The 15,228-nt window shown below is 37.0% G+C and overlaps 1 protein-coding gene across 6 annotated transcripts in view; it reads left to right on the forward strand.

The window, feature by feature from the left end:
• NF1 (neurofibromin 1) overlaps positions 1 to 15,228 on the forward strand; it is a 245,995-nt gene that overhangs the window by 225,128 nt on the left and 5,639 nt on the right. For 3 of the 6 annotated variants that reach the window (XR_003792109.1, XM_029213370.1, XM_029213374.1), the window contains 7 exons: positions 1,713 to 1,835; positions 2,245 to 2,375; positions 2,533 to 2,633; positions 3,910 to 4,052; positions 4,408 to 4,454; positions 5,696 to 5,912; positions 10,789 to 10,854. Coding sequence is in view for 5 of the 6 variants with exons in the window: in XM_029213370.1 (XP_029069203.1) it covers positions 1,713 to 1,835; positions 2,245 to 2,375; positions 2,533 to 2,633; positions 3,910 to 4,052; positions 4,408 to 4,454; positions 5,696 to 5,912; positions 10,789 to 10,854 (828 nt within the window). In the remaining variant the exon portion in view is untranslated. The remainder of the gene's footprint in view (positions 1 to 1,712; positions 1,836 to 2,244; positions 2,376 to 2,532; positions 2,634 to 3,909; positions 4,053 to 4,407; positions 4,455 to 5,695; positions 5,913 to 10,788; positions 10,855 to 15,228) is intronic. The other 3 variants (XM_029213373.1, XM_029213371.1, XM_029213372.1) reach the window with 2 other exon arrangements.

Genomic DNA, 15,228 nt, shown 5'->3' on the forward strand with positions numbered 1-15,228 from the left:
GAGAAGAATTGCAACTAGTTTGTGGGAGACTTTGTGCCATGTTAAGAGATTTAGCCTTATCATGTATCCAGCAGGGATCTTTAAGTAGGGGAGAGACGTTACAAAATTTTATTCTTAGGAAAGGTTTTTGGCTACAATATGGAGAAATAGGAAGAGTTTTTTCGCAAGGGAATCATTTAAGAGATCGTTACAGCAGTCCAAGCAAAAAATGGTGTAGGCCTGCACTAAGGCAGGAGCAGTGGGACAATGGAGAAAAGGAGTCAGGTGTGGGACTTAGTGCCTGGCTGTTTGGACCAGGTCGGGAGGGAGAAGGCAGTGAAGGATGTCAGAAATTTCTGGCTTCAAAAACTGGCTGGATAGTGATTCCATTCATAGAGATCAAGACTAATATATTTATAGTACAAGATAAACTTAGGTTGGTTGATATTATATTTGAGATCCCTTCAGGATTCTTGGCATGTATATGTAAGAGATAAATGAAAATATACATCTGGAGTTCAGGAAGAGAGAAGCGGACAAGTGGCACATTTAGAATTGATTAGTTCATTATACCACTGAAGCTATGGTAGTGGAAGGAGATTTCCCAGGAAGAATGCAGAGTGTAAAGTAAAAAAGGAAGAATGAGAAAAGTAAGAAAACTAAACGTAGGGAGTGGTGTCCTGATCTCATGCAGTATGAAAGCACGAATTGGTTTTTAGGAAATTTGATATTTTACGTCTGGTCACTAACTGGATGCCTAGCCTTGCGACTTCCGGCTAATCTCGTAACTGCTCATGGCTTCCTCAGTTTACAGGTACAGGAAATGAAGAAGTTGGACTAGATTCTTTTGGGCTGTTAAATTATTTGACCTTGATTTTTATGACTATTGTGAATAATTATTAGTATTAAAACTTGAGGTTAATAGAACATTAAATTTCTCAAGTGTTCAATTGTCATATGTAATTATAGTGGCTTCAGTTCTGGCTTTTAAAAAATAATACGGTCAAAAGTATTCCAGATTTGCTCTTAGAGCTGTACCAAGAAGAATAAGAGAAGTTCTTGGAATATAAAGAACAGAAATATATAAGTTCCAAATAATCCAGTTTCAATACTTTTACTTTAAGAGAAAGGTATTTAACATTGATATAATACATGATTAGAGAAGCTCAAAGCCAAGTGGGAAACGGTACTGCTTGCTATTTTTGAAGCATCTCCCAGTGTATCTATTATTTAGTACTTTGAGGCATGCACATCCTTTTTTCAAAGCCTGAAGAAGTAAAACCAAACTTTGATTTTGTCTACTTTTAGAAATTCTTCATAGGTTAATGACTCATTCTTGGCACCAGCAGAATGCCTTAAATTGAACAAAGGCTGTTCAGACATAGTTGATCTTTGCTACTAAACAGCACATATCTCTGTATTTATTATCAAATATTGTACTTGTTGGTGGAGTTTGGTTTACCTCCAGTGTAGTGCATGTAATCTCAATTTAATTTGGACCAATAAGGCACATCCTGTCCTGAAACAGAACAGCTGTGTGGCCAAAATTCCTTGAGAAGATGGAAAAAAACAGGAAAGGAGAGGAACTCTGCCCCAGGGATATGTTTGAGCTTTCTTTGGGTCCATAAGTGAAAACTTAAACACTTTATGCCCAAACATTTTCTTTTTAGTATATTCCTATTCACAGACACTGTGGTTAATGAACTTCCATATTCTGTAACTTTTGTTTATAGGAACAAGGAAAAGTTTTGATCACTTGATATCAGACACAAAGGCTCCTAAAAGGCAAGAAATGGAATCAGGGATCACAACACCCCCCAAAATGAGGAGAGTAGCAGAAACTGATTATGAAATGGGTGAGAAACAAAGTTAATAATTAATCTAGATCATTGAAAGTAAGGAGGGAGAGTACATTAAAGCCATATTTGCTTTCCAGACATTTCTTAGTATCATTAGGATAAAATATAGAAACATTTGCTCTTTTTCAAAAGACAAAGACAAACTATACAGTCCTTAAAATGACAGATATCCTGAAACCTGTGTAGAAAGTAATCATACATATGATATACAACATTGTATACAGCTAGCCAGAACTTCTGTATAGGTGAATAGTAATTTTGTATGATATTTATGTTGATATTTTAAGTGTCTGTTAAAAAGCTATCAAATTTTAGAAGTGACATTAAAATCTGTTAGGTGAAGTAGTATCTAGTGTGTTATATTTGATTAATATAGCTGATTGTGTTAATCCATATCTTACCACAGAAACTCAAAGGATTTCCTCATCACAACAGCACCCACATTTACGTAAAGTTTCAGTGTCTGAATCAAATGTTCTCTTAGATGAAGAAGTACTTACTGATCCGAAGATCCAAGCACTTCTTCTTACTGTTCTGGTAATATTTTTTGCTTTTTGTGGGTTTTTTTTTCCAGTCTACTCTTAGAAGGCCCTTAAATATTAAAAACATGAAAGGAAGGCCATATTCTGCTTCTCACCAAAACAGGTAACAATTCAGCCACAAAATAAAATGGTTTTTGTTTACTTTTTTGCAGGCTACGCTGGTGAAATACACCACGGATGAGTTTGATCAACGAATTCTTTATGAATACTTAGCAGAAGCTAGTGTTGTTTTCCCCAAAGTTTTTCCTGTTGTGTAAGTATCTCCACTTGTGTTTAACTTTTGTACCTGTCTTGAAGTCAAATGTTCATAAAAGCTTAGGGAAAGTGTCACCCAGTAGTGTTCACTGGTTGTGGAGAGGGGAACGTGAAGTAGTGGGATAGTGATTTTTAGCTTAGAGACAGTGGGTTTAACGGGACCTAGGACTAGTTTTGGCCTGTCGATCGGGAAAAACATTTTTTTTTTTTTAATTCAAACCGAAAGTCACAAAAACTATACTCATCCTCGTCAGTTCACTCAGCCCCATGTAATTAATTTTTTTATCTTGATCTTTTGTGAGCACTTTTATGAATTCATCAGTTTTGCATTAGTTCTGAAAATGCTTATTCATTCAGTTCAGCAGTGTAGTCAGTTACCAGAGACCTGTACTTGTCAGAGTGGGAAAAACATTTTTTTATCTTGTGATTTTCTTACGTTGTTCATTGTGATGAGCACTGTTTATTTCCTCACTTAGGAGAAAGCTGTTAGATTGCTATATTTAAATCAGCATACCTGTTCTGTTTTCTTTTTCAGTAAAGCTTTTGTTTTTAATCCACAGCTGAGTGAAAACAAAATTGACTTCTTATTTGGGAGATGACTTTTATTCTCTCTTAAGGGCTAAAATCATATTAGCCTCAAAGTGTTCAAATCTAGATAACCCAAAGAAACTTGGGAAACTCTATTCCTAATCTAGGCCTTCTATGTAGTATCATTATTTCTTTGTTTTTGTTTAATCTTATTTATAAATTTCAGAATTTTATATACGTGGCTCTTGGTTATTTTTATTAATGGGGCATAGCTGGGTTAGAAATAGTTAATTTCCTCAGAAGTTTGAATTTGATCATATATTCCACCCCCTCCAAGCTAATTTTGCTTTCCTCATTCGATCTGATTCAGCATTTATTAAACACTGATTAATATTAAATTTAGTTTTAACTCCTGGGTACATATCAATAATCAGCAGAAAGAGATGGTCCTAAAGCACGCTGAGTGGCAGACAGAAGCCAACCTTGTCTTGAGCAAATAGTCATCATATATAGTTAAGCATGGCTATATGACAGTGCTAGTTAGGTGCTTTTACCATATTTTCCTAATGACTTAAACACAAAAGACAAAACAAAAAAGCAGATACACACGTTCATTAGAGAAAAATTGGAAAAGCACTCATCACCCTTCATTTTTATCATACTGTTCTAGGGAAAAATATTTTCCAGTATATATTTTCACTTAATTTTCCTTTAAAATGTTCCTCTGTTGACTTTTATTTTTTTAGGCACAATTTGTTGGACTCTAAGATCAACACCCTGTTGTCATTGTGCCAAGATCCAAATTTGTTAAATCCAATCCATGGGATTGTGCAAAGTGTGGTGTACCATGAAGAATCCCCACCACAGTATCAAACATCTTACCTGCAAAGTAAATAAACGTATCGGGAGGAGGATGGTTGATGAACTTCAAACATGTGTGCTATTAAAGGATGCACTGGCTGAAGAATTCCTTATGAGGAATAGGCTCGTTCACACCTCTCTAATATGCCATTTTCTGACTTTTAATTATGTGTTCAGTACAATAAGTGGTTGACAACTTTTTAACTAAAATATGGTTTTATACTGGGTATATTTTCAGTGAGTTTTAGTCTACTCTGACACTCATTCTAAAAAAAAAAATGTTTTCACTGTGTGTGTGGGTTTTATGTATCATCAACTATATAATTTCTGTTAAGACTGAAAGAGTGTCATGCTTGCTATAAGTAACATTTGATTTGTTGCAGGTTTTGGTTTTAATGGCCTATGGCGGTTTGCAGGACCCTTTTCAAAGGTAAGAAAATATCTTTTTCTCTATTGACAAAATGAAAGTTTTATTTATATTACTGTGCCTGCTTTAAGACAATATGTTGAAAACCAGAATGATTCACAAAAAACACATATGTTATTTTTATTAAAAGTTTTCTACCACAAGATTCTTTCCAAGAGGCAGCACCTTTAATATGTTTATATACTAGCTTTTACCAAAAAAAAAAATAATTCAACTAAATTTATGCTTGACTTTTCAGAAACGTATGATAAACCTCTGTAAACTTTCTGCCCTCGGTCCCTCATGTAGTTGATGATCTTAATGCACACATTTAGGTATCTTGTGATTAGGAAGGAGCATTACGTATGTTTAAAATCTACCTCATGACCTGAACTTAATATAATGTTATATGTCAATTAAACCTCAATTTTAAAAATTACATAATGAAAAAGAAATTTACCTCAAGAAAACATTCTTCCTTCCAACCTGCTGCATTAGATTCACTCTTCCCTGAATGTATCCTCATTTGCTCCATTCAGTTTGTTCTTTGATTGGCGTTAGTTGATATAGTGCTACATAAATGTGTATTTAATTATTCTCTCTGTATATGGTCTCTCTCCAAATTGATTGAGGTTCCTTGAAGGCAGGACTTCTTTTTCTTCCCCTAGTGCAGTGTTCTAGAGATAGCGGTGCTAAATCAATACGAATTGCATAAACCTTGTTCTAATTTTAACAATTGAGTACTTAGTTTTGTTTTGTTTAATTATTACTGCATATCTCTTGATATGCAAAGGCTGTCATTTAAGAAATGGGCCTGAAGTCACAGAAATAAGCTTAATGCGGGAACTCTCGTAGTTTGAGTGCCAGTAACCCTCCGAGCCCTTCACAGTATTTAGTTAGTTGAATCTCTAAATGGCAGCTGGAATGATGCTCTGCTCATTTTCTCAGTTTTGGAAAGTAGACTAGACATCATTCCTGATGATTGGATTCTCTCAGAATTAATTCAGTCTTTGTGCATGGCCTTCGGTAATCACAGGTTCATATGGAAGCTGTAAGTGTTAGCTGAATAAAATTCCCAGTTGTAAGTCCCATGGTAGTCTACATATTGTTCCACCCCCTTTTTTTAATGACCTGTAGTACAAAGGAAGAAAAATAGTAAATTAAGCCCAAAACAAAAATTGAATTTATCTTTTTTGGCTTCAAGGGGGATTTACAAAAAAAGAAAAAAGAACAGAGCTAAAATAATGTCCTATTTTCCATTACAGCAAACACAAATCCCAGACTATGCTGAGCTTATTGTTAAGTTTCTTGATGCCTTGATTGACACGTATTTGCCTGGAATTGATGAAGAAACCAGTGAGGAGTCCCTCCTGACACCCACATCTCCTTATCCTCCTGCAGTGCAGAGCCAGCTTAGTATTACTGCTAACCTTAACCTTTCTAATTCCATGACCTCACTTGCAACTTCCCAGCATTCCCCAGGTCAGTAAATGCAATCTTTATATAAATTTGAGCAATAATATTACTATACCAACATTAGGAATTCCCTTGTTACCAGTTTATAGCAGATTTTGCTCCTTTTTATCATGAAATTCATCTTACATTTCTTCTTTACCTTGTAGCTGATTTGAATTTTGGTTTCTGTAAAGCTGTCTACTTTCAAACAGTTATACAAAGATAGTGAAATGTTTAGAGTGTTCCAAGGTTGATAAGTTTTTAGAGTTTAGGCAGGAAGAGTAACCTAAGGTATATAACCCTGTAAGTGAACAGAATTATAATTCCCTTACTAGATATACTAACCTTGCCCTAGTGTTTCTGTGTCTCTGATACAGCATACTGTATCCCAAAAATATACAAAATATAGTAGTGCCCCTTTTCCCTGCTGCCAGCAACAACCTGAAAGTCTAGGAGTAAATAAACAACCAGACAAAAATGCCAGCTCAAAAAAATAACATCTTAAAGCCCATAAGCATATTCCTGACTCTGGAGTCACTCTTAGGTCCAAGTGGGGAAAGTATGCCCATTCAATATGCAACTAAGAGGCCGATAAACTGAGCAATAACAGCTAATAGCTCGGGTGGGGCTGAGATAAACAAGATGGCAGAAATGGCAAACGTACAGAACTCTGGGCTTATTCAGTGACAAAGCGGATGATTTCTTATGAGTCTGGTCAAACCCTGGAGGTGTATTCAATTCATTACAGAACTGACGCCATTGTGTATTTATGATGACCGTGGGTAATGAAGGAAAGCTTCTGTTGTGGTCATGTATTCTATTCAGAAAGATATCTTTCTAAAATGGTTAAAATTAAAAAGGTTTTGTGTTTAAAGTTTCATTATCTGAAAAATTTACTTATGAAACACCTCATGCTATAAGGAAAAGTTATCAATATTAGACGTAGTTAAGTGTTAGCATGGATTTTCTTTTAAAAAACCAAATGATGTATTATAACTATTTTGTGACGTTCAAGATCCATAAGTAGAATTCCCAGTTAATAATCTCAGTTTTGCATGAATGTTTAAACATATATAGTTTTGAAGGTTCTGAAGAACTTGGCAAATCTAATACCCAATTCATATTATAAACCATTGTATTAAATAACTATATTCATCTATTAAGCTTTGGTCAACAACAAAGCCTTGGTCAGCAGAGGAAACAAATCGTTTGATCCAGCATTTACTTATCAATCACCTTACTGCACCTAGTCAGGTTTTCTCCCCTCCCAAGAAATAAGAGAAATCTGGCCAACTTTTTTTCCCCATATAACTGTGTTTATTTGGCCTCTGTCACCTGTTCCCTAGAACAGTGTTTCTGCAAGTGTGGTCCCAGACCAGCAGCCTCAGCATCATTTAGGAGCTTATTAGAAATGCAAACGCTAGAATCCCACCCCAGACCTCCTGCACAAGAGACTCCAAGAGTGGGGCCCAGCCGGCAATCTGTGTTTAATAAACACCCAGGTGATTCTTAGGCACTAGAGTGTGCCTATGATCTTGCCCCATTATCAGCATTTCAACTGTTAAAGCCAGGGCAAACCTTTAAGTTTACTTTCTTCTAGATACTGCAGCCACTGAATTCTTTCCCTCATCACCACTACCACCTGCCTCCCGCCATAAAATCTCAGCATTTTGGAGCTAGGGGGTACTATAGAGGTAATTTAGTTCTAGGCTCACAATGTTGTGTGTGAAGGGGAGACTGAGTTTAGAAGAGCTAAGTGAATTGCTTTATCACACAGTTCTTACCCAGAACCAAGGCCAGTGCTCTTTCTACCACATTCATTGCCTTCCGTATCTGTCATCTTTCTTCCTTCCCTTCCTCTTTTTGTTTCATTTATTTCTGTCTCATTACTTCCATCTGCCTTACCTTAAGTCCACTGCTCCTTTTCTTCTGTAGAGCTCTCAATCGTCTGGGTTAGTCAACCACTGAAGTTAATCACAATTAGAAAATTCGTAGACTGTCTATATTGATCCTCTTGTTTTGAAAGTTTGGTTCATTTTGACCAGTCTTTTGCCTCTTGGGCTACTAAAGTGATGTTAAAGCTGTCAAAATGTTTAGTTGTTTTTGCATTGACTTTTTTTTTAACCCAAACTAATTGTCAGGGGTATTTCTGCCCATCTTTGCCCACTGATGGAGACAATAAAATAATCAGATTAAGAATAAAGGTACCAGTACAAGTTCTTCTGCTAGTTGATTAACTGTTCATGTCCTGTGTTGATTGGACATTAGCCATATCATTTGCTTAGAAAAGTAGTCCTACTCTGTAACCTCTTATTTAGAATTGTTTAGAGAAATCAAAGAACAGCGTACGTGGTTTTGGTTACAGTTTTAAACCTACTGTGTCACCTCCAGTAGTTCTCCAAAGATGGCTGCTTGAATAGATTATAACACCCTGGAAACCTCTGACTGTTCTCAAAAGAAACTGAAGCTTTAAAAGAGTACAATTAATTAAGTAGAATAACGGTGTTTTTCTGTCTCTAAATTGTATGTCCTTTGGTTCACCAGATTATTTTACTACATGTTACTAGAGAAAGAGTTTACCTTTTCATTAGTAACTTTACTCTTCGATGAAACCCATTTGTATCTCTAAACTGTGGGCTCATCTCCAGGAAAGGATCCTGATTTATTTGTTTACCTAATTATTGTGTTTTTGTCATTTGCTCTTAGGGAATACCTCTTACAAGAGTTAATACTTTGTAACTAGGTATGCTGTTTTATATCTTTAGCTCCTTGTAATCTTACATCCCTATCTCCTCAATTCTTTGTGGATCTGAGTTTGCTGATATCAAAGGGCTAAAAGAAGTGATGAATCTAATCCAGATTCATAACTCACTCCAGCATTTCGGCTTCGCTATTTGGTTGTATAGAAACCAGAATATTTCCCTGTCTCCACTTCCGTCAGCCAAGTCTTAAGCAGAAGTATTTAAAGAAGCCCTGTGTCACTCCCTGAAATGGAGCATAAGTGTGGCTTGCCATCAAATTACCCAACATCAACCTGCGCTAGTCTACTGAATTTTAAACAGGTGAAAGCTCTGTTTCTTTATGTCAAAAAGCAAAAGTTGCTGATCTGCACACAGCTCAAGGCTTTGCTTCAAACTTTCTCTGTCAGTGCAAGACTTTGCTTTCTAGATCTTTGGTACTTAGCAGGATCTGTCACTAAGCTGTATCTTCTTTTGGTCTCCAATATTCTCTACTGTCAAATTAGCTAGATAAGAAATTCATGAACCCCCTCGCCCTCCCCCATGAAACACTAAACCTTACTTAGGTAAAAATTTCGGTGATAATTCATCAGTCACCAGCTTTTGAGGAAGTAGCGGTCATTTACATAAAGCAGTTGTCTCTGAAAATCCATTCTTGACAGATGATCATAGCCCACTTGTCTATCCCCTTAGCACAAGAAGGATTGTTTTATAACTCCGTATATAAAATTACATAAATGACTGTCTTCTGACCCCACTCCTAGTAGAAATTGACTTGGTATCAGTGGAGCCAATGGACTGTACTCAGAGTTCAGTGCATATGAAATTGTGTTAACTGTGGTCCTTTTAGCCAAACGGACATAAAACTTTGTCTCTTCAGATTTTCCCACATGCCACTATGAGAATCTTGAAGAGAATCCATAATATTTACTCTCTGATAAATAAGAATATTTCAAATTTGATATTGCGATCCATTCTTAGGTCCAGTGTAGCTGAGCTGGACATGAATTGAAGAACCAGGATTAGAACTAGAAAATAAAACCTATCTACTAAAAATGCTACATATGGGACTTTCTCGTGCTTAAGGCCAAGCCATAAAAGGCTCTCTTACAGGATGAGCAAAGAAGCCTTTTTAAAAGCCATATTGTGAGTGCTTTATAACCATTTCAAGTATGCATTCCAAATAGTCTTCCTGTATCCTCTTTAGATATTAAGGAGCAAGTATACTACAAATAAAAATCCAGATGGAATTATATGGATTTTAGTATACTCATTAGAAAGAAATTAAATCGGTTCATTTCCAATGTATTAAAATTTAATTTATACTCTACCGAGACCTCCTGATATTTTTCACACTGTAATTTAATTCAGTAAACATTCGGACACCTATTTTGTAGGTATACACTAGGTACTCTGGAACATTTAAAGATGAGAGAGACCCTGGTCCCCAGACACTTGACAGTTTTTGCCTATGGATCTCAGTATTCGGTTTCAGCTAAAGTTGTTATTTCCTTCTGAGTCATGTTGTTTAACAAATTCTTTGTGTACACAAGTTCTTTGATTTTTAGGTACGAGATTAATACTACAATGCTCTGAAGAAAATAACCCGATATCCAGATTTTATCTTGAATTATCCCAGATATTCATTGTTTACTACATGCAAGGCACTCTGTTAGACCCAAGGGAGTGGCGGGGGCTACTAGGACATGAGACCTGCCCTCAAATAGATTTCAGAACAGTAAGAGTGGCAAAGTATACACAGATAACTATTTTGCCCTCTTTCGTGATCTCTTTTGTACTTATGTTGTACCTTATACTATAAACTATTCTGATCATTCAAAGGGACATCTGTTCGGAAAAATCAAGTAATAATTATGGCAAAAGTTTTATAATATATCTTTGACCTCAAAAATATGTGAGGTCACATATTTTATAATTTTTTAACAAAAATAAGCCTGTGATCTATTTTAAATGTCTTTTCACTTGGAAAAAAAACTTTCATTTTTTTCTTTGATCACCTTATTTTACTGTTAGTATTAGAGTATGGATTTTTTAGAGCAAAGACCTATTTAGTTGAACTTTATTTTAAATTCACTTCTTTCACTTTATTTTGGGGCTATGTCCAGGCCTGTCAGTTATTCAGTCACTTTGCTTCTGTAATGCAGACCTCCCTCCCAGGAAGCCGGGTGGATCGGCTAGCCCAGTAGTGCTGACAGCTGTGTGCAGAAAAGGTTAGTTTATCAAAACCATTTCTCCAAAGGGTAGACTTAGTCACACTTCTGCTGTGTTTACCAGGTTTAAAATGTCTCCCTCTTAGAAGAAACTTAGAGGCCTCTATTTTGAGACTACTTAAAATCTCCAAAACAATTTTAATGTTTTGGGGAACTGCTTACCGTATCCCAGACCTTTATTTGGTATATTCTTGATTTAGTTTTCCCTCTTTTTTCTTTGTTATTACACCGTATTTAAGGGAGAAAAATAATTTTAAGCTGAGCAATTGCTTGGTGTAATTTCTGCTAATTTTCCATTTCATTTTTTATTGTAATTCTTGATTTACACTAAAATTCTTACTTCTAATAAAGGTGGTAAAAACACATCTATCTGTAAAATTGTAAGTTCGGCCATTTATTTAGAGATTGTAACGTTTGGGAAATTAATGGTCAGAGTTCAGTAATTAAAACAAGAATCCTCCTGAAAACCAAGGAAAATAATAATTATCCAGTATCTAATCATATTTCAGCCTTTAAAAATCTTACAGATATCACTCACTTTTGTTTTTTCTTCCATTCTGTGTCTGTGAAGCTTCTCTGCCTTGCTCTAAATCAGCAGTTTTCATGCAGCTGTTGCCTCATCAAGGTACTCTTTACTTTTGTCATCTTTGCACGAAATACTGCTTACCCTGTGCTCATCCTGGGCACATGGCATGAGACTTCATTCACCAGTCCCTGTAAGCAGAGTCTGGTTCAGGCACCTAAAGAATCTGTAAGGCCATTACTGTAAGGTCTGGATGCTTACGGTGCCACAGGGCTGAGACTTGTCTCGATGAAAGAGCTGTTCATGCTCCCCCTGAACACTGACGATGCAGTCCCAGCCCTGGACTAACACAGGCAGGTTAACAAGAAACTCCAGGGAGAGTTAATAGAGAAAGGAGGGTATGTGGTTTGGGGAAGAGTTTTTAGCTTAGGAAGTAGTTATTTTCCCCAAATATAAATACAAAGCCAACCCCAGCATTTCTGTAGAAATTAAAGCTGGCTGTCCACTCTTGTCACCCGTGTTCAAAAGAAAGGAATATGGGGCTTCCCTGGTGGCGCAGTGGTTGAGAGTCCGCCTGCCAATGCCGGGGACACGGGTTCGTGCCCCGGTCTGGGAAGATCCCACATGCCGCGGAGCGGCTGGGCCCGTGAGCCATGGCCGCTGAGCCTGCGTGTCCGGAGCCTGTGCTCCGCAACGGGAGAGGCCACAGCAGTGAGAGGCCTGCGTACCGCAAAAAAAAAAAAAAAAAAGAGAAAGGAATGTGGTCCTTAGCTCAAAGGACTAAGAAGAAAAAAATGTGATACACTTATGTCTAATTTGTAAAAGATGCCTTTTCTTTCTTTTACTTTTCGGTGATTAGTATACAGAAAGATGAGACCTGTATAGAAAAAGAGGTGTTAGCAATTGATGAAAGACCATTACAAATATTTTTTAAATTCTTATAGTTACTCTTTTGTATATCTAGCTCAAAATATGAATTTTCTAAATATATATTTAACACATTCCCATCAATGTATTACTATAGCATAAGAACAAGCTATAGTTATCTTTCCTTCTAAGAAGACATATTTCTTGCTTATTTACATTAGCGTCAGTAATTTTACAAATTCTAGTATAAAATTTGAGTCCTTTGCGTTTGTTCTACAATTCCTTTCAGTACTTCACTTGGTCTTTTTTTTTTTTTCAGGTATTAGGAACATCTTAATTTATGCTGTAATTATCTGTGTGCAAAAAGTCTTCACCTAGCCTATCTGATTCTTCTAACAATCCTTTGAAATAGGCACGTCTACTGTTATTTTTAATTGCCAGATTAAGAACTGAAATCAAATAAGAGTTCTGATCCAAACAGACTGGAACCTGGGTCTTCTGATGTGCCTCACTGTATGTGTAACAAATGAGCCTTCTGACAGCTTTGCCTTCTCATAGATGCAATCAGAGTTTTCCGACAGGTTTGCCATATGATATATGTGATAAACTAAGCAATGCAGATTCAGGGAACTTACTGTCGCCTTGTGCAGGTGGTGGGAGGTTTGGATTATTATATGTTTCATTTTTGTTGAATAACTTCTCACAAATCACCTAACCCATTTTTCCTCAGCTTCTCAAGAGCTAAAAGGGATTCGATCCTTTTATTGTTTCATGAAAATATTAGGTTCCAGTTTGAGAAATCATTTTGGTGTTTGAAAAAATAGGTGACTTTTTAAAAATTATTTGTCAGCCTGGAACTATATCCCTAGTTGTCAAAATAAACCCTGATACCTGCCTTCAAGGAACTCATGTTTGAGCAGAGGAGATAGACATATAACAGATATGTAAGTTATTTATATATGTTATTTAACTATAGTGTAATCTAATAATTTTTTTCCCTCTTAATTCACTGAATTTTGGCCAGTAACACCTTTTATTTAGGATTTTATCTTTATCTGGAACCACCACAGTTCACTGAAGCACAGTGCTTATTCATACACTGCTGTAGAGAACCTTCAGCTGCTTCTGCCCTGCATGTTGTTTGTAACTGGCTGCATGCTTAACCACAGCATATCTAAAGGAACTTAAACTAGCAAGTCAGGACCACAGAGGTTTTTACCTTTATTTCGCTTGGGTGGTGGCCTTTGGATTTCTGTCACCTCATGGATTTCTGCTTTTGTGCCCACTGAGAGTCAGAAGGGAAAGCCAGTGCTTAGGGGCATAAGAGAGACCAGGATGCAAAGCCTCCAAGCGGCCTTGATGAGCAGGAGTGCAGCACCAAGGTCTGCTCACCAATTTAAAATATAGTATATGTACCAAAGCAAGATGGATCTGTCTCCAATTGGGCAGTCAGGCTGATAATCTGAGAGTTTTTCCTATAGAATGTTGAGACCAAACCCTTCACTACATTCTAAAAAGGTTTCTAGATTTATTTTCAGAGGGTTAAAAAGAAGAATGCTGCCAAAATTCTCAAAAGTGAGAATTATGCTTAGAAACCAGGATACTGGTATCATTCTGTTTCATACTAACCTGGCTTTTTTCAAGGTGCTATTTCTTGGTATAAATATAATGCTTTTTTAAAAAACCTCCAAGATTTTTATGTCAGCTTCTCCTTAGATCCTTAAATAAAACACCTTTGCTGTGAAGTTGAACTTAGGAATCACCATCATGCCACATTTACCTGTGTGTGACTTGTAGGGTTGGGTCACTAAGTAGGAAGAAAACATATACACAAAAACAGGTAATGAATTGAGATGAAAATTGAGTAAAAGTGGGACATCAGCCTCTCACATAGCATTGAAGCTTTGGGTTATCAGTGACAGTCCTGGTTACTTGCTTAACAAAACAGGAAATGGAATATTCTTAGTATGTCTTTGAAGAAAAACCTTCACCCTAGTGACTTACTCTGATTATAATTTATATAATTTTAATTCTTAAGAATTAAACTGAACAGGCCCTTGTCCTCAGATAGTAGCTTTGCCACCTTGCAGTGTGATGACTGCTCTGCCCCCCCACCCCCAGAATGAGCCATAGTCCAGCAGTGGCAAGGCTGCACCAAAGGTGGTCACACAAGAAAGAGCCCCGGAGTGGCAGATTGCTGGCAGAGGGCCACTGGCCCTCCAGTGGTCATCAATACTGTGTCCCTCCTGGTGACCGTCCCCTGGTTGTTTCAAACCCTTATCTTTAAAGTTCTAGTTTTGCCCGAATCTTATTTCCTATTAAGGAAATAAACTTAGATAAGGAACTATTGGACTTGAACTTTTAGGCCACATGCAAATTTGAGGAAATGGAAAGTCAAATACTCAGACAAGTTCATGATCACTTCAGATGGGAGAAGCTAAAAAAAACTGTCTTTTCCAATAAAAATATGGCACCACCCCACTGGAGATCAGAGGTTGCATGCTTTTTGGCTCTGAATTGCAGCCATCACATTTAAAAATGGAAACATCGGTTCAACCAATGTTTGTTGAAAAAGACGTCAGCTAGATCTTATAGGAAAATAAAAATGCATGATAAACGATCTTTGCCCTTCTAGTTGCTTTTATTCTAGTAGAGAATATATGACATATACACAAGTTGTGATAATATAGGCAAAATATAGATGCCATATAAAAACAGGCAGAAGGGGCTTCCCTGGTGGCGCACTGGCTGAGAGTCCGATGCAGGGGACACGGGTTCGTACCCTGGTCTGGGAAGATCCCACATGCCGCGGAGCGGCTGGGCCCGTGAGCCGTGGCCGCTGGGCCTGCGCGTCCGGAGCCTGTACTCCGCAACAGGAGAGGCCACGGCAGTGAGAGGCCCGTGTACCGCAAAAAAAAAAAAAAAAAAAGAGAGAAAAAATACGGGTTGCATTTTATCTTGTAGAGATTGGTAAAGCAATTGAA

The sequence above is a fragment of the Monodon monoceros genome, unplaced genomic scaffold (genome assembly GCF_005190385.1).
Source record: "Monodon monoceros isolate NGI ecotype Baffin Bay Population unplaced genomic scaffold, NGI_Narwhal_1 Super_Scaffold_9, whole genome shotgun sequence".
Lineage (NCBI taxonomy): Eukaryota > Metazoa > Chordata > Mammalia > Artiodactyla > Monodontidae > Monodon > Monodon monoceros.